This window comes from Dicentrarchus labrax, unplaced genomic scaffold, assembly GCF_905237075.1.
Source record: "Dicentrarchus labrax unplaced genomic scaffold, dlabrax2021, whole genome shotgun sequence".
NCBI lineage: Eukaryota > Metazoa > Chordata > Actinopteri > Moronidae > Dicentrarchus > Dicentrarchus labrax.
Genome location: NW_026136723.1, coordinates 23,008,399 through 23,028,286, shown reverse-complemented (window position 1 = coordinate 23,028,286; position 19,888 = coordinate 23,008,399). Strand labels below are relative to the sequence as shown.

The 19,888-nt window shown below is 38.0% G+C and overlaps 3 protein-coding genes across 4 annotated transcripts in view; 2 read left to right on the top strand and 1 right to left on the bottom strand.

Annotated features, from left to right (window-relative positions):
- The window catches only part of LOC127358190 (C-type lectin domain family 4 member E-like), a 97,361-nt gene that overhangs the window by 41,716 nt on the left and 35,757 nt on the right, over window positions 1-19,888 (top strand). The window lies entirely within an intron of this gene.
- Window positions 1-19,888, bottom strand: part of LOC127358191 (C-type lectin domain family 4 member E-like) — a 107,588-nt gene that overhangs the window by 57,101 nt on the left and 30,599 nt on the right. Inside the window, exons 2-4 of the mRNA XM_051391111.1 lie at window positions 10,957-11,048; window positions 10,679-10,756; window positions 9,596-9,709 (exon numbers count right to left, since the gene is read on the bottom strand). Coding sequence (XP_051247071.1) covers window positions 9,596-9,709; window positions 10,679-10,756; window positions 10,957-11,023 — 259 coding nt within the window. The 5' untranslated portion in view covers window positions 11,024-11,048. The remainder of the gene's footprint in view (window positions 1-9,595; window positions 9,710-10,678; window positions 10,757-10,956; window positions 11,049-19,888) is intronic.
- The window catches only part of LOC127358194 (C-type lectin domain family 4 member E-like), a 68,591-nt gene that overhangs the window by 48,327 nt on the left and 376 nt on the right, over window positions 1-19,888 (top strand). Inside the window, exons 2-6 of one of the 2 annotated variants that reach the window (XM_051391118.1) lie at window positions 16,686-16,775; window positions 17,813-17,938; window positions 18,763-18,840; window positions 19,426-19,577; window positions 19,729-19,853. In XM_051391118.1, coding sequence (XP_051247078.1) covers window positions 16,748-16,775; window positions 17,813-17,938; window positions 18,763-18,840; window positions 19,426-19,577; window positions 19,729-19,853 — 509 coding nt within the window. In that variant the 5' untranslated portion in view covers window positions 16,686-16,747. The remainder of the gene's footprint in view (window positions 1-16,685; window positions 16,776-17,812; window positions 17,939-18,762; window positions 18,841-19,425; window positions 19,578-19,728; window positions 19,854-19,888) is intronic. The other variant, XM_051391117.1, reaches the window with a different exon arrangement.

The following is a 19,888-nucleotide window of genomic DNA, read 5'->3' as shown; positions in this document are numbered from 1 at the left end:
GAGTTGTGTGACTTTCTACATAACAATAGTTTATTTGAGGATTTTCAGTCAGGATTTAGAGTTCATCATAGCACAGAGACAGCTCTGGTTAAAGTTAATAATGACCTTCTGACTGCTTCTGACAATGGACTTGTCTCTGTACTTGTATTATTAGATCTTAGTGCTGCATTTGACACCATTGACCATGATATTCTTTTACAGAGACTTGAGCATCAAATTGGCATTAAAGGAACTGCCCTAACCTGGTTTAAGTCATACTTATCAGATCGTACTCAGTTTGTACATGTTAACGATGAATCCTCCATAAATACTAAAGTTAGTCATGGAGTTCCACAAGGTTCTGTACTTGGACCAATACTATTTACTTTATATATGCTCCCTTTAGGCAACATTATTAGGAATCACTCCATTAACTTTCACTGTTATGCAGATGATACGCAGTTATATCTATCAATCAAACCCAATGAAATTAATCAATTATCTAAATTACAAACATGTCTTAAGGACATAAAATCCTGGATGACCTGCAATTTTCTGATGTTAAACTCAGAAAAAACCGAAATTCTTGTTCTTGGCCCCAAAAACCTTAGAGACTCATTGTCTAAAGATATAGTCACTCTAGATGGCATTAACTTGGCCTCTAGCACCACTGTCAGGAATCTTGGAGTTCTCTTTGATCAGGATTTGTCATTTAACTCCCACATAAAGCAGACCTCTAGGACTGCCTTCTTTCATTTACGTAATATTAGAAAAATTAGACACATACTATCACAGACAGATGCAGAAAAACTAATCCATGCATTTGTTACTTCAAGGCTGGATTACTGCAACTCTTTATTATCAGGTTGCCCCAATAAGTCCATTAAAACGCTCCAATTAATTCAGAACGCTGCAGCACGAGTACTGACAGGAACTAGAAAAAGAGATCACATCTCTCCTGTACTAGCTACTCTGCATTGGCTCCCTATAAAATGTAGAATTGAATTTAAAATACTCCTCCTCACCTATAAAGCTCTTCATGGTCAGGCCCCTTCATATCTTAAAGAGCTCATAGTACCCTATTACCCCACTAGAACACTACGTTCTCTGAATGCTGGGCTACTTGTGGTTCCTATAGTCTCTAAAAAGTAGAACAGGAGCCAGAGCCTTCAGTTACCAAGCTCCTCTCCTGTGGAACCGGCTTCCAGTTGTGGTTCGGGAGGCAGACACCCTCACCACTTTCAAGAGTAGGCTTAAGACATTCCTCTTTGATAAAGCTTATAGTTAGGGCTGGATCAGGTGAGTCCTGAACCATCCCTTAGTTATGCTGCTATAGGCCTAGACTATCGGGGATTTCCCATGGTGCACTGAGCTACTCTCTTCCTCTCTCTTTCTGCACTCATTCATGTCCCTTTAATGCATGTTACTAACTCCACTTCTTCCCCGGAGTTCTTGTGCTTTCTCGTCTCGCAGGTTCTCATGGATCCTGGTGGAGCCTCCTGCCATGGTCCTGCTTGACTGCCATTGCCAATACTGTTGTTGCTGTGCACCTGTCTGTCTGTCTGTCGCTCTCTCTCTCTCTCTCTCTCTCTCTCTCTCTCTCTCTCTCTCTCTCTCTCTCTCACCCCAACTGGTCGAGACAGACGACCACCCACCTAGAGCCGGAGGATCTGTCCTAGGTTTCTGCCTTTTAACAGGCAGTTTTTCCTTGCCCTTGTCGCCAAGTGCTTGCTCATGGTGGTACTGTTGGGTCTCTGTAATTAATGTTAAAGAGTTCGGTCTAGACCTGCTCTATTTGAAAAGTGTCCTGAGATAACTTCTGTTATGAATTGGCGCTATACAAATAAAATTGAATTGAATTGAATTGAAGCAGAGCCAGCTTCCATCACTGATGAACCAGCTATCAGTGATGAAGCTGCTGACAGTGATGAAGCTGCTGACAGTTTGATTCAGGTGGTTGAAGCAGAGCCAGCTTCAAGTATTGATGAACCAGCTGTTAGTAAAGCTGGTGAAGCTGCGAGTGAGGCCACAGCACGCCCTGTCCAAGAGTGGGACAAAGTCCGCTGCTGTCTTCTGGTGGCTAAACTCGTAAACCACATTATGAAAAAACCTGTTCAGACAAATTACCAGAAAAGACCGTCTGGTGATTTCATCAAACCTCTGAAAGAGATGCTCTGGGCGGAGACTGCAGGCTGTGAAGTGGTCAACCAAAGCAAACGCCAAATGCGAAAGACAGTGATGGCTGTGCACAAGGACTTCTGCAAGAATATTGGCAGCGCAGGGATCGTCCGAACGGCCCTGCTGTCACAGGACACAGTGGTCTACAAACTTATAATTGAGACCCTAAAAAAACATCTGGTGACACCAAAGAAATCCTGCGTTAAGAGATTTTTCACGTGTCTTTTTCAAGACCATGGCCAAGCCATTTACTACCTGCTGCAAATGTAACAGCAAAGAGTAACCATCCGCAGTCTTAAGGGCGGGTGGGTGGGACAGACCCTTTTTCACAGCAGACATTTTGTCATTGCAGAACAAACACATCTAACTCACAACATTACAGTTAGGTGAGCTATTTTCAGGCTCCTGCTATGACAAGTCTCAGTGTCTGCTGGGAAAAGGGTCTTGTGGGCCATACGGTTGCCTCAGTGTTCAACACTGTGGATTCGCAGTAACAAGGTGAGGGTTCAGTTCTGAGCCTTGACCCTTTTGCTGTGGAGAGTACAGAGTGCTCACTGTGTTGGCATGGGTTTACTCCGAGTGCTTCGGTTTCCTCCCAGATTTAAAAAACTGAATGACATCAAAATAAAATTAGATAAATTATATTTCAGTTTTAAACTATTTTATTTCTTATTATTTGCTACATAACTCTCATTATGTGACTCAAACTAAAGTTCTGCTGGTTTAAAAATAACTGTGATCACACCAATTTAAAAAAAAAAATATTATAGTATTTAGAACTCAAGGCTCACAGTTACAATGTCATATAATGACATGTAATCAGTCCCCTCATATATACATCGAAGTTAAACAAATAGAAATGTATATCTCAGAGCATCAGCATCTCAGAGTGTGTTTGAGCTCTGATGGCAAATAATCTTGGACAGTTTCGGATCTTGAAAAATGAACCTTCATTGTCCCAAAGGACCACACTTACCCTTTCACAAGGTAACACATTAAAACATCTCCCTGTACCAGAATGTTACTTTGGGTGGAGTATCAAAATCAATTAAAAATCAAATCAAAATGAAAATCAAATATAAAAAAATCTGTTTTAAATGTATTTCTAAAATACATTTTATTGGCTGTTTAGCTGTAGATGTGTAACTCAAACTAAAGTTCTGCTGGTTCAAAGATAACTCCAGGTTCTTATAACTGGGATCATGATAATGGGTTGTGAAATAAACAAAACAGATAGAGGATTGTCAGTGCTGTACAAACTGTATTTGAAAGACAGAATAAAATAAAATGAAGTTTTAGGAATGAAGAGGTAAAGAGTTTGTTGGCAGCAGTAAATTAGTAATGTTAGCTACCTCTGTCCAAGGTGCTGAATCTTTCCTAGTGCTTTATGATGCTGCTGTCCAAGGTCCTGATCTTTGGACTCAACCTCTGGAGTTGTTTTATATCACTATGAATTGACTATATTTGGGTTTTGGCCCGTTTCTCAGATGAACAAGCATATTATCTTGGACTCTGAAAACTTGTGATGGACATTTTTCAGCGACACTGGGATCCCAAGTCAAACAATAAAGCACACACAGACATATGGCCTTTTTAATATATTATAATGTTGCTAACAAGGCATTTATATGTGGTTTAGGAATCAGGACTTCGGACTTGAGTGCAAAGACTTTAGACTTACCTGCAAAACCTTTGACCCTGAGCGTTGTTGGGAGGCTGGAGCTTCACCTGTTCAACAAGAAGAAGAGACAGGGATAAGGTGAGAAAAGGTACAGATATATACAGAGAGATGTATGGGTGTTCTAAAAGCTGAGAAATGAGTCAAATAAAAAACGTTATTAGTTTCTAAAACTTGTTTTATGTTATTTTTTAAAGCAACTACTTAAATACAGATTTTATATCACTGTTGCAGTTCTCAAAACATTAATCTCAGCAATTATCACACCATTTTATTGTACAGCACAACATTTCAGTCATTCAACACACGACGTGTCAAAAGTGCCACCAAAGTGACATTGTACTTTATCATCGCTCAAAGGATCAGTTCAACATTTTGTGAAATATGTTTCTCATCAAACCTCTATTTTATTGCAGAGAGTCAAACAACAGATTGACACCACACTTATATCCGTAAGCTACAGCCAGCAGCCTGTCAGCTTAGCTTAATATAAAGAATGGAAACAGCTAGTGTGGCTCTGTTGAAACGTAACAAAATTAACCATCAGCACCTTTAAAGCTCCATAAATAACAGTGTCATTTCCTGCAGTCTCTACTGGTTGCCTAGCAACCACAAGGTGATAACAAGACTACAGGAAGTTACCCAAGAAATAGCCCGGGACTTAACATCCTATAAAACCACAGGGTTTCAGTTTTACACTTTGTTTTTTGTACCAATTAAATAAATGAGATATAATGTGTTAATAATTGAGCTTTAATTAATCAACAATGTGTTGTAAAACAATGATAAATGATGAAGCATACTGTTCTTCTACATGTTAGACTCATTGTTTTAAAGAAATCTTCAAACGTTAAGATTTTAAATAGAAAACATCCAACTGTAAAGGTGTGATTTTTTGAACAATTCATGGCCGCCTGTTTCACCTTCTGCTCTGATACTTTCCCACACTGTTGTTGGTCTCTGACAGTGCAGAGTGCTGCTGCTGCATTAAACCAACAGGAAACCTCAATATATTTCCTGTTGTCTGACAACAAAACAACAATTTAAATATAAATACATACACTAACGGTCAGAAGTTTTAGAACAACATGATTTTTCCCGGTTTTTATTGAAATTCATGCAGTTTAATGTCTCATTGTACTCTGAAATAAAAGCATGGAACTAATAAACAATTGAAATTAAAAAAGAAAAAAATAATGGAATCAATTTATAAACCAAAATGTATTCTAAATGTTTGACTCATTAAAGTCGCTACCTTTGGCAGATATAACAGCTGAACACACTCGCGGCATTATTTCTACAATGGAAATCAAATATTATTCAGAAAGTTCTTCCCAACTCTGTTGCAGAAGTTCCTATGAATGTGTGACACTTGTAGGTTGCTTTGCTTTCACTCTTCTGTCCAGTTCATCCCAAACCAGCTCAATGGGGTTTAAGTCTGGTGACTGTGCTGGCTACTCCATGTTTTCAAGCTTACTGTCTTGTTCTCTTTTCCTAAGGTAGTCCTTGTGTTTTAGGTCATTATCTTTGCTGTAGGATGAACCCCTGACCAACTAGGCTCATACCAGAGGGAACTACATGGCACTGCAGAATGCTGTGGTAGCCGTTTTGGTTCAGGGTGCCTCTCACTCTGTACAAGTCACCGACCCTGGATCCAACACAGCAGCCCCAGACCATCACGCTTCCTCCTCCATGTTTGACAGTTGATGTCACACACTGAGGAACCCTCCTTATTCTGAAGTCTTAGCAATGACTCTCTTGCTGCAACTCAACCTGTCAAACCTGCAGCTCGAAGTCTTCTCTTTACAGTTGAAACTGAGACTTGCTTATTACGACCACTATTAAGCTGAGCTTGAAGCTGTTGTTCTGTGAACCACCTATCACGCAAGCTGTTGACTCTCAGAAACGTCATCTGATTCTGTTGTGGCTTTGGGTCTGCCAGACCTCTTCCTGTCAGAGTTTCCCCCCAGTTTCTGAGTGCCTTTTGACGGTGAAGGAGACTGTACTCACTGACACCTTAACTTTCTTCACAATTTCTCTGTAGGAAAGACTTAGATTTTTCAATATTATGATGGTCTGTCTGTTTTATAGTAACACACTACTTTCTGCAGTACAAACCACAGTGTGTTCAAACACTACTTTTATGCAGACAGACGGGGTTGTAAGAAAGAAAATGCTGATAGATGATGAGGCTAGCATTTTATGAATTATCAAACAATCTAAATACTTTATTCTGTACTTGGATCCACGTTAACTTCTACAAAGTGGTTGCTGGTCTTCCTGGAGTTCACATTTTTAACATTGTTTTAACATTATTATTCTTCTATCTACAAAAGCAAACAGTTTTTTTTTTTCATGCAAAGATACAGAGACTTTATAAAATGTTATGTTTTATTATAAATGTAACTACCCAACAGTATACAAGTACAGCAGAAATGATCAGTCAATTAACAGAGAATAAACTGTGATAATGGTTTAAGTCATTTTTCAATTTTTTAATAATATAAATATATATATGGACAGCAATTTTATATAATAATATGATATATTAGAATTAGAATAGTTTGAAATGAGCTCCACCTTCACAAACTATGACAGTAAAAAGCTCCTTTTCCATTAATACATGAGTAACTATAGTCTGATGATATAATATATAATAGCATTGTTGGGCACATTAAACAAACTGCATTTTAATATTTTCCTTATTTATTCATTTATTTTAACATTACATATACAAAAATAAAACTGCTCCAAATTCTGTATCCTGTACTGAGATTGAGAACAGGCTGAGACTTCATTTAAACTACATTTCAGACACACTGGAGAGTAAAATGTCCAGTTTCTGCTGGTTTCTCACAAATACTTCTGTAAACAAATTTGCAGGACTGATCAAACCAACATTTCAGATCAGGAGCTCCTGCTCTCTTTCCCATCATCACACAGTCCGCTCCATCAGGATCTCTCGTGGTCTGGTTATCTGGCTCACCGGGGAACCAAAATGTCAAACTAAGAGTTAGAGAACAGAAAGAAAATGGTTCAATAAAACTGATAACTTTGATTTTCGAAACTGACAAAAAATATCTTTATAACAGTCAAACCTCTCGTTCAGTGGTGAGCCATCTACCCACAACCATGTGCCCTCTTTCTCTGAGTCTGTCAGTCCGATCCAGAACTTGTCCCCATCATTCATTTTTTCTCTCAGTTTCAGCTCCAGGAATGTCTGGACAGGAAACGTTTATGAAGAACACAATATGTAACATGACTTTTCTGTGCTGAGAGACCATGTTAACTAATGTGGAAACACAAGGATGTGATAAAACAAATGAGAATAAAGCCAGTGAGCTACATGAACCTGCAGCAGTGTGTTTTACCTGCTCCTCTCTGCTGTCTATCTGAACCAGATCTCCTCCTTTCTGTTGGCATTCATCTCTGCTCTTACTCCAGGTTAAATAATTGGTGGAGAAATAATAACACTGTCTTCCATGCTGCTCCCAGCCATGTTCACATTTTGGACATTGGTCACCTTTGAAGAGATCACAGTAAAGACTTGAGTCAGGTGAAAGAGATCAATGTTTATATTTGTGTGATTTGGAAGCAGCAGGAACTTTGAGATGAACGAGTTTGAATCTGAGAGCAGCTGAGACAATCAGACAGAGGCAACTGTTTTCTACTTCACAGGTATATATACTGCCAATCTGACTTCTTGTATCTGTCAATACATCACTGGTTCTTTAATCATCATCAGAGGATGCAAACATGGAAGAAAGGAAAAATACATCAATTTCTTTCTTTTACTACAGGAGGTTGTGGGCTGGTTTGCTGCACAGTGTTGTATGATTTTACTTCACAGCGTCTCTCTGTTATGAAAACAATTTCACTTTCATCAGGATCGTCTTTTATTTATAAACCTAAACCTGAAACTCTTTCACAGTACAGTCAGTTGATAATTAACAGATCAATATCAGGGTCCACCTGTCAGAACTGAAAACAATCCAGTTTAACACAAAATGAGACTTGCAGAGACTTGTGGACTAAATCTTTTAGACAGTTTCAAACACAATGTGAGATGTGAGATGTCACATTTTAAAAGGATCTTGCAGTGTTGCAAAATGTAGGTTAAAGTAGACTTTTAACTTGTAGACTGAACCTTTTTAGACAGTTTCCAAACCTGACTGGATTACCTGTGAGATTTCTTTTCACAGCTTCATGCTCGTCTCTTAGAGTCTGGAAACTTTGCTTGGTGTGTATGTTATCAAGAGCTGATTAAAAAAAGAAAGCACAGGTCAAACACTGCATTGGTAAATCATCAGTGTTTCATAATAAATAATGATGGAACAATGAAGTGATTTATTTAATGCAGAAACATGAACTACTCATGATGAAGTAGTTGTTCCTGTTTTTAAGTCTACTGATGATATCACATCGTCAGTCGAGTCAAACACCGGTTTGTAAACTAGTCGGTGTTTGATGATGAGCAGGTTGCAGAAGAGAATAAATCCAATATTAACTCAGAGTGAGGGTTTCTTTAATGTCTAGATAACAATTAGTACGGAGCCCCTAAAGGGACATGGGAAGAAAAGAAAAAAAAAGAAACCTTAGGTTAAGCACAGACAGTTGTACTTCCTGTGCCTCTAGACTCATTAACTGCGGTTAAGCCAGCCGTTACTCCGATCTCTGTGGTCAAATCAGCCTCATTACTTCGAGTGTTATATATATATATAAGTGTTATATTCTCAGCTTTATGGTAATTGCGGAGAAACAGCGTATTCACTTCCGGTTTTCAAAATAAAGCTATTAAGTACAGTAAGCTATAATTCGAACCTACATTTAAAAGAAAACATGTTACATTACATACAGTGCGACCATGATGAATCAAAAACATACTTAATATCAAGCATTTTTACTGCACCAATGTGGAGAAATGCCAAAACAAAAGTTCCATATTTGTACCTCCAAGTTGCATCTTTTCTTATATTTGAGGTACTATAAAAACACATTGCTCAATAACTCCTGGCTATGGATGGTATATTTGACTTCTACAAATATAAGACTACAAGTATACTTAATATCAAGCATTTTTACTGCACCAATTTGGAGAAATTTAACAATAAAAGGCCATATTTGTACAACCAACAACCGGAGTTAGCTAATGTTATGTTCTCTGTCTGAGAGCTTGATTGACAGCCTGCTGGTAGCAACTGCATGAGCACTGTTGTTGCCAATCAACACATGACTCATTTGAATATTAAAATTAGTGTGTTGATAGGTCATGACACGAAGATGTAACCAATGAAATTACTTATTTTGACACACATTTTTAGCCAATAAGTATTAAACTAACGAGGTAATGGGTCAAAATGTTTTTTGTTATTTTCTCAAAAGGAGGACAGATGAGTGTCCGGCTTAAGACTGCGCCTGCAGCTGGACGAATGGCCACCCTAGTAACGACTGGCTTGACCGCAGTTAATGAGCCTAGAGGCATACGCACAGGAAGCACAACTGCCTGTGGGTATGCCTAACGTTTCTCGTGAGCACCAGAAAGTATCTCGTGCTCACGAGAAACGTTTCATTTTTTCCCCATGTCCCTTTAGGGGCTCCGTACAAAAAAGACTGAAAATGTGACATTTCTCAATTAATTTTTGATGAATTTACATCAACAGTTCTGAAAAAGCCTTAAATCCATAAATTCTGTTCTTCAAAACAATGATCAGATTTTATAAATCAATCCAGATGAATTCACTTTAAAAAGAACAAACTCACAGGTAAAGCCGAGAGCGATGACAGCAGCTGCCAGGAGAGCACTGAGAACTACTATGACCACTCTCTCTGGTGTGACCTTTGACCCTCCATTTGACACTGGGTGTTGTTGGGAACCTGTTGACCAGCAGAAGATACAGACAAACCAGATGTAGTCGTGGAGGAAGTATTCAGTTCCTTCACTAGAGTACAAATATAATACTACACTGTAAAAATACTGCAAGTTAAAGTCATACATTGAAGATAAGTCGAGGCATCCACCACCCTTTGTCTTTCTCTCTTTCTTTCTTGGTCTCTTTCTTTCTGTCTCTCCACTCTATCTTTTCAGTATAGGGACATAAAGGTCATCATCTGCACTGATCTTGAATATTATTAATTTGAGGTCAAAGTTATTACAAACAATTCAAAGTTATTTTGTTGTTATTTACAACACAGGGTTGTATAATGAAACTTAGATTATATTTCCCTTTATGCTACTTGTAAGTTGCAGGCAGTGACCGTTTCTGTACCTTATTTTTAGATGAGAGCTATAAATGTAACTTAAATAAAGTAATTTTCCTTTCGTAACAGTGGATGTATTTTTGAATGCACATTTTCCATCATGTAAAATCTATATTTAATATGCTCTGGAGGCAGAATATGTGACATATTAAAATAACAGACGACCACAAACAACATAATAGTAATAATCTCTATATTTATTCTGTGCTGTGGCAGTTTTTTTTGTTTCTTTGTTGTATGTATATATGTGTGTGTGTGTGCGTGTGTGTGTAGAGAGAGATTTGTAAATAGGCCACTTAATTACTTAACGATAATACTTTACTATAATATATTTTGTTGTTCAACAAATAAATATTTTATTTGTAAATGTGTCAATAAAATCTTGCTGTTCTGAACTTTCTGTGTTTTAATAGTCTCATGTTTCTAGAGAACACTCCCTCTGCAGTCTGATGAAGAAAGCTCATTAAAGAATAAATGTTTTTATTCTGGAAAAAGTAAAAAATGCTGATACAGGTTTGTTTCATGATGACCACTGACTGGAGGTCACAGTTCACCTTCTCGTTTATTAAACAGTGTTTTACCCACCAGGGAGCTCTGTGGATGGATGAGTCTTCAAGATCCTGACTTCAGAGTATGTGGGTTCAGCCTCTGAGGAAGCGGTCCCTGCGACACAAAACACGAAACCAAACTGCTGATGAAAGAGCTGCAAATATCTGCAGATAACTGATGAAGTGTGACATTAAACGTTCATATATTTTAAATATATCTTTATATAAAAGAAACAGGTATTTAAATCTTTGATAACAATCTTATAAATGTAATAGTGAAGTAAATGACAGATCGATATCTCATTAAAGACTCACCACTGGTGTTTCTCTTCGGTCTTGTGAACTTAACATCAGAGTACACTATTCCATCAGCCTCAGACATTTTACTGTTGTGACCCTCAGTGAGTCTGAAAGAAAACTAAATTCAAGTTCACAGCTAGCTGTTAAAAAATCCTTCCTGCAAACTGAAGCATGGGGAGGGCTTTATGAAACATCTTCTTGCCCACAGTCAAACTTTTTTATTCTTTGGGTGTGAATGAATGTTTCACTTCCTTTTTGTCTACAAATGACATTGTACTTTATCATCGCTTCAAGGATTAGTTCAACACTTTGTGCAAATATGTTTCTCATCTACCTCTAATTTATTGCAGAGTTAGAAGAGAAGATTGACACCAAAAATCCTTCCTGCAAAATGAAGCATGGGGAGGGCTTTATGAAACATCTTCTTGCCTGCAGTCAAACTTTTCATTCATTGGTTTGTTTGAATGTTTCCTGTTGTACAATGAATTCACAGATGGGGGGAAGGGATGATAATAACTATTTAAAGTTTGTAAGATCTGTAACTGAAAGATTTGTTTGAGAAATGACATTGTACTTCAAAATATGACATGTTTTGTCAAAAGTAAATGAATTAATCACTGCAACCAAAATTACTTTTTACTTTATCATCACCTAAAGGATTAGTTCAACATTTTGTGAAGATATGTTTCTCATCTACCTCTAAATTATTGCAGAGTTAGAAGAGAAGATTTAAACCACTCTTATATCTGTAAACTACAGTCAGCAGCCTGTTAGTTTAGCTCAGCATAACGACTGGAAACAGGGGGAAACTGCTAGCCTAGCTCTGTTTGAATGTATCAGCACATTTAAAACTCTCTAATTATCACTGTAACTACCTGGAGTCTATACTGGTTGCCTGGCAACCTCATCCTGACAACAAGACTCCAGGAAGTTACTCCTCCGGCCCAAGAAATAGTCTGGGACATAACGCCCTGTAAAACCACAGCGTTTCATTTTTACATTAAACAAGATATAATGTGTTAATTATTGAGCTTTAATTAATCAATGTGTTGTTAAACAGTGACAAATGATGGGTTTATTATTCATTGTTTTAAAGAAGTCTTGAAACTTTGAGATTTTAAATAGAAAACATCCAACTGTAAAGGTTTTATTTTTGAAACATTTCATGGCCTCCTGCTTCATTTGCTGTTCTGATTACTTCTCCACACTGTTGTTAGTCTCTGACAGTGCAGAGTGCTGCTGCATTAGACCAACAGGAAACTTTACGCATACGCGCATCAGATTCTCCAGTGAAAACTACACAAAACCTCAGCTCCAAATAATCTGAATGTTGGTCATTTAGGTAACAAATATCTCATTCACAAATAGACACAATGGATGGATAAGAAGAACAGAAACTTGTCCTCCACATCTGCATTGTAGCAGATTGGACAGGGGCCGTCACAAGATAAAGGCTCCTCCCCATCTTTGAGACTAAAAGGAAGTTGTTCTTTCTAACAGAAGAAGTTGATGGTGTACATTGATGTTCAGATAAAACGGCTGAAAAGAGCAGGAAGAAAAGTAATTGGTGAATTTTTGATAAATATGTTGCTTTATGTATCAGTTTATACTATCTATCTATCTATCTATCTATCTATCTATCTATCTATCTATCTATCTATCTATCTATCTATCTATCTATCTATCTATCTATCTATCTATCTAAGGGTGTGAAACCTTTCTAAAACATACCAAATACTTCCTAAAGCAGTTTTTATTTGTTCTAACTGGGAAACTTGATGTCCACAGTGACACAAATTATTTCTGCATTTTGGTTTTGTGCTTTTTATCACAGAGAAAGTTTCCTCATCGACTGACAGCACTTAATCTGAAGTCAGCATCTGGAAATCTGACACAATGAGCCGTCCACAGGGCTACATAGAAGGTAATAACCAGTGAATGTAACTAAGTACATTTACTCAAGTACTGTACTTATGGACAGTTTTTATGGCACTTTACTTTATCTCGTATTGACGAGGTTTACTCAGAAGAGAAGAAAGTCCAGAAAACAAAAGAGGAACTGATCATGAAGGAGAAATATAAATACACACATGTGTATTTAAATTTAACAATGTTGGTTTCCTCTTGGTTTAATGCAGCAGCAGCCCTCTGCACTGTCAGAGACCAACAACATGATGAAAAGTAGTCATAGCAGCAAGTGAAGCAGGCGGCCATGAAATGTAGAAAAAGTAACACAAGTTCATGTTCATCTTTTATTTTTTTCTATTTAAAATCTCAACATTTCAACATTTCTTTAAAATAATAAATAATAATCACTATAACTTGTAGAAGTACAGTATGTAACATCATTTGTCACTGTTTAACAACACATTGATTAATTAAAGCTCAATAATTAACACATTATATCTTGTTTAGTGTAAAAATGAAACACTGTGGGTTTACAGGGCGTTATGTCCCAGACTATTGTGAGCAGTATGAGATGTAGATGTTGTAAAGTGGGACAATAATCAACTTTTCCACACGCTAAAGGACCAGACAGACACAAAGCCGTTAACCTGTGCGCACAGAGTAATAATCCTCAACCCGGCTAACTAACCTCCCCCTAGTCTTCATATAGCTAGTTGTGGTGGAAGTTTACGCACAAGCTCCCAAGCAAAGCTTCAGCCACGTTCAACACTACAACACTACACAAAAACAGCTCAATGAACCCAAAGGGGGACGTTGCTACAACCTACAAGTGAAAACTCCACACCACTTCACAAAACAATAAATCTCTCCAAGAAAGAAACTAAGAAACTCTATAAAGCCGTGTAAAAGAAAATAGTTAACTGAGCCTACAAAGTCATCCTCAAACACGTGTCCTTTCATCTAATCCAACACTTGCTCACACGCGAACAAACAAAAGTTTACCGACCTGCACCTGCACAGGTAAATCAGAGAATAAGGATCCATACGTCCCGACAAACTTTACACATACGCACATCAGATTCTCCAGTGAAAACTACACACTAGGAAAACCCCACAAAACCTAGGCTACGAATAATCTGAATGTTAGTCATTTCGGTACCAAATACGTCATTCACAAATAGACACAATGGATGGATAATTAATCTGAAGTCAGCATCTGGAAATCTGACAAAATGAGCCGTTCACAGGACTACATAGAAGGTAATAACCAGTGAATGCAACTAAGTACATTTACTCAAGTACTGTACTTAAAGACAGTTTTTATGGCACTTTACTTTATCTCGTAATGACGACCAGTTCTAGAATATTTTAAGGTTTACTCAGAAGAGAAGAAAGTCAAGAGAATAAAAGAGGAACTGATCATGAAGGAGAAATATAAAAACACACACATACATAGACTACTGGTCAAAAGTTTTAGGAGACGCCAATTCTTCCAGTTTTTTATTGAACAGTTCAAGTCCAATGAATAGCTTGCAATGGTAAAAAGGTAAGTGGTGAACTGCCAGAGGTTAAAAAAAAAAGGTAAGGTTACCCAAAACTGAAAAATAATGTACATTTCAGAATTACTCAAAAATGCCTTTTTCAGGGAACAAGAAATGGGTTAACACCTTAGAGCTGTTCTGCAGCAATGGAGGTTGATCAAGCCTTGAAAGTTGGTGCTACCGATTCCCACAGGTGTCCCAACAAATCTTCATTTCTTACAACCCCCTCTGTCTGCATAAAAGTAGTGTTGGAACACGCTGTGGTTTGTACTGCAGAAACCATCAAAAGGCACTCAGAAACTGGGGCAAACTCTGACAGGAAGAGGTCTGGCAGACCCAAAGCCACAACAGAATTAGATGACGTTTCTGAGAGTCAACAGCTTGCGTGATAGGTGGCTCACAGAACAACAGCTTCAAGCTCAGCTTAAAGGCATACTATGCAGTTTTCCGGTTTTGTCAAAAAGCTACCCATAGAGTCGTTGCGGAGTACTTGTATTTAACGTTAACTGTTGTAAATACCACTCACCAGAGCCGCCTCTATATACGGCTCTGCGTCTCTGCACTCACGGCCTGATCCCCTCCCCCCGTATACCGGTACATTCAGTAGGATGGAAGCGTCGGACATCGAACAGGCAAAGATAGACTCCAAAGATGTGTACTGACCAGGTAACGTCTTAGTGAATGCCTGCTAGTGTCTTCCATTGAGGCTACTTCTTATGTCGCTGATGTATGTGATGTTGCACCGTAAAGCAATTCGGGATTCTTGCGAGATTTGGCGGGGCGCCACCTTTCAGACTTGCATTGCTGGTTCTGCCAGTGGCTTCCCTCTCCTGCTTTGCTATTGGGATGATTCGCTGTACTAAGAGTTCGTTTACCATCGAAATGTCTTAAAAGCTGTTATATTGAGGTAAAAATCTTGCATAGTGTGCCTTTAATAGTGGTCGTAATAAGCAAGTCTCAGTTTCAACTGTAAAGAAAAGACTTCAAGCTGCAGGTTTGACAGGTTGAGTTGCAGTAAGAAAGTCATTGCTAAGACGTCAGAATAAGGAGGGTTCCTCAGTGTGTGACATCAACTGTCAAACATGGAGGAGGAAGCGTGATGGTCTGGGGCTGCTTTGTTGGATCCAGGGTCGGTGACTTGTACAGAGTGAGAGGCACCCTGAACCAAAACGGCTACCACAGCATTCTGCAGTGCCATGCAGTTCCCTCTGGTATGAGCCTAGTTGGTCAGGGGTTCATCCCACAGCAAAGATAATGTCCTAAAACATAAGTCCAAGCTATGCCAGAACTACCTTAGGAAAAGAGAACAAGACGGTAAGTTTGAAAACATGGAGTAGCCAGACTTAAACCCCATTGAGTTGGTTTGGGATGAACTGGACAGAAGAGTGAAAGCAAATCAACCTACAAGTGTCACACATTTATGGGAACTTCTGCAACAGAGTTGGGAAGAACTTTCTGAATAATATTTGATTTCCATTGTAGAAATAATGCCACAAGTGTGTTCAGCTGTTATATCTGCCAAAGGTGGCGACTTGAGTGAGTCTGAAGTTTAGAATACATTTTTTTTTCCTTTCAATTGTTTATTAGTTCCATGCTTTTATTTCAGAGTACAATAAGACATTGAACTGCATGAATTTCAATAAAAACTTGGAAGTATCGGGGTGTCTTCTGACCATTAGTGTATGTATTTATATTGAAATTGTTGTTGTGTTGTCAGACAACAGGAAATGTATTGAGGTTTCCTGTTGGTCTAATGCAGCAGCAGCACTCAGAAAAGCAAGACAAGCAGGCGGCGGTAAAATGTACAGTACAGTTGGATGTTTTGTATTTAAAATCTAGCCTACGAATAATCCGAATGTTGGTCATTTAGGTACCAAATACCTCATTTACAAATGGACACATGGATGGATAGAAAGAACAGAAACTTGTCCTCCACATCTGCATTGTAGCAGATTGGACAGGGGCCGTCACAAGATAAAGGCTCCTCCCCATCTTTGAGACTAAAAGGAAGTGGTTCTTTCCAACAGAAGAAGTTGATAGTGTACATTGATGTTCAGATAAAACGGCTAAAAAGAGCAGGAAGAAAAGTCAGTATCTATCTATCTATCTATCTATCTATCTATCTGTCTGTCTGTCTGTCTGTCTGTCTGTCTGTCTGTGTGAAAGGGTGTGAAACCTTTCTGAAACATACCAAATACTTCCTAAAGCAGTTTTTATTTGTTCTAACTGGGAAACTTGATGTCCACAGTGACACAAATTATTTCTGCATTTTGGTTTTTGTGCTTTTTGTCACAGAGAAAGTTTCCTCATCGACTGACAGCACTTAATCTGAAGTCAGCATCTGGAAATCTGACACAATGAGCCGTCCACAGAGCTACATAGAAGGTAATAACCAGTGAATGTAACTAAGTACATTTACTCAAGTACTGTACTTAAAGACAGTTTTTATGGCACTTTACTTTATCTTGTAATAACGACCAGTTCAAGAATATTCTGAGGTTTACTCAGAAGAGAAGAAAGAGAACAAAAGAGGAACTGATCATGAAGGAGAAATTTAAATGCACACATATATGTATAATCTTGTCAGATAACAGGAAATGTATCGAGGTTTCCTGTTGGTCTAATGCAGCAGCAGCCCTCTGCACTGTCAGAGACCAACAACAGTGTTTAAAAGTCATCAGAGCAGCAAGTGAAGCAGGCGACCATGAAATGTACAAAAATAACACAAGTTTATGTTCATCTTGTTTATTTTTTTCTATTTAAAATCTCAACATTTTAACATTTCTTTAAAATAATAAATAATAATAACTATAACTTGTAGAAGTACAGTATGCTACATCACCTGTCACTGTTTAACAACACATTGTTGATTAAAGCTCAATAATTAACACATTATATCTTGTTTAATGTAAAAATGAAACGCTGTGGTTTTACAGGGCGTTATGTCCCAGACTGTTTCTTGGGCCGGAGGAGTAACTTCCTGGAGTCTTGTTGTCAGGATGATGTTGCCAGGCAACCAGTGGAGACTCCAGGTAGTTACAGTGATAATTAGAGAGTTTGAAATGTGCTGATACATTCAAACAGAGCCAGGCTAGCAGTTTGCCCCTGTTTCCAGTCTTTATGCTAAGCTAAGCTAACAGGCTGCTGACACACGTGTCATGTGTTGAGTGATGTGTTGTGCTGCACTTAATAAAATGGTGTGATACTTGCTGCTCTTAATGTTTTGAGAACTGCAACAGTGATACAGAAAATGTCTTTAAGTAGTTAACAAACTTTAATTTTAACTTTTAGAAACTAATAGGGCAGTATTTTATTTGACTCATTTCTCGGCTTTTGGAACAGCTGTATGGGTGTTCATGTTATTGTGACCACCCTCTGCACACATCTGTTTCCCATCTCTGTCTCTTCTACCTGTTGAACAGGGGAAGCTCCAGCCTCCCAACAACACTCAGGGTCAAATGGAGGGTCAAAGGTCAGATCAGAGAGAGTGGCCCTGCTGGTTGTCAGCGCTCTCCTGGCAGCTGCTGTCATTGTTATTTGCCGTCTCTGTAAGTTTGTCATGTAGATTGATGTATATTGACTTTAGTTTTATCCCCAGTAACAACTCCTCCTGTGTTACTGACAGTTACAGTAAATACTGAGTTTATGTTTAACCACATAAATTAATGGCTCTTATACTGAAAGGGTGCAGGAAGTGTCCATCATGGCTGGCAGTGTTTTCATTTTAGACTCCTCTGAGACAAATGTATAAAAAGACATAAAAGCCTCCATCATGTGTCTTTTCATATAAAAAAGGATTTCTGGTTAATTTTAGCCTTAAAGCAATGCATGCTGGGAAGCGTTTTCAAATAATGTTTCAAACTATTTAATATTATGAGTTAAGTGATCAATTGATTGGACATTTATTGAACTGAACTCATGATTATGAGTTAACACTTAAAACTTGACATTGACAAACTTATCTAATTACAGTTATTGATAACAGAAAATGTTTATTTCATATAATTATTGAGATTTTAAAGTGCAAATGATAAAGTAAACATGTAGTGAGATTTAGTTTTTCTTAATTCATCGACTAAAGAACACAAGTTAACAGAACTTTGTCACATAATTTTTTAATAAATCGCAACTTCTTCACAACACATCTTCAACTTTTACTTTGAATGCTGATAATTTAGGTCAAATAATATAAATTGGAGTTTTTACAGTGCAGAGAGATTTTACATTGGAAGTTAAAATGAAAAATAAATTTTATTTTTGGAACCCGAACTTTATTTTAATTAGTTAATATTTATGGAATAAACACATTTATCATCAAACACTGATGATTTACCAATGCAGTGTTTGACCTGTGCTTTCTTTTTTTAATCAGCTCTTGATAACATGCACACCAAGCAAAGTTTCCAGACTCTGGGAGACGAACATGAAGCTGTGAAAAGAAATCTCACAGGTAATCCAGTCAGGTTTAGTCTGAAAAGGTTCAGTCTACAAGTTAAAAGTCTACTTTTTTTTAAAACTACATTTTGCAACACTGCAAGATCCTTTGAAAATATGACATCTCACATCTCAGATTGTGTTTGAAACTGTCTAAAAGATTTAGTCCACAAGTCTCTGCAAGTCTCATTTTGTGTCAAACTGGATTGTTTTCAGTTCTGACAGGTGGACCCTGATATTGAAAGTGAAATTGTTTTTTTTACCAGAGAGACGCTGTGAAGTAAAATCATGCAACACGGTGCAGCAAACCAGCCCACAACCTCCTGTAGTAAAAGAAAGAAAGTGATGAATTTTGCCTTTCTTCCATGTGTGCATCCTCTGATGATGATTAAAGAACCAGTGCTGTATTGACAGATACAAGAAGTCAGATTGGCAGTATATATACCTGTGAAGTAGAAAACTGTTGCCTCTGTCTGATTGTCTCAGCTACTCTCAGATTCAAACTCATCACATTTCAAAGTTCCTGCTGCTTCCAAATCACACAAATATAAACAGTGATCTGTTTCACCTGACTCAAGTCTTTACTGTGATCTCTTCAAAGATGAGTCATATCCAAAATGTGAATATGGCTGGGAGCAGCATGGAAGACAGTGTTATTATTTCTCCACCAATTATTTCACCTGGAGTAACAGCAGAGATGAATGCCGACAGAAAGGAGGAGATCTGGTTCAGATAGACAGCAGAGAGGAGCAGGTAAAACACACTGCTGCAGGTTCATGTAGCTCACTGGCTTTATTCTCATTTGTTTTATCACATCCTTGTGTTTCCACATTAGTTAACATGGTCTCTCAGCACAGAAAAGTCATGTTACATATTGTGTTCTTCATTAACTTTTCCTGTCCAGACATTCCTGGAGCTGAAAGTGAGAGAAAAAATGAATGACTTTTGGGACAAGTTCTGGATCGGACTGACAGACTCAGAGAAAGAGGGCACATGGTTGTGGGTAGACGGCTCACCACTGAACGAGAGGTTTGACTGTTATAAATATATTTTTTGCCAGTTTC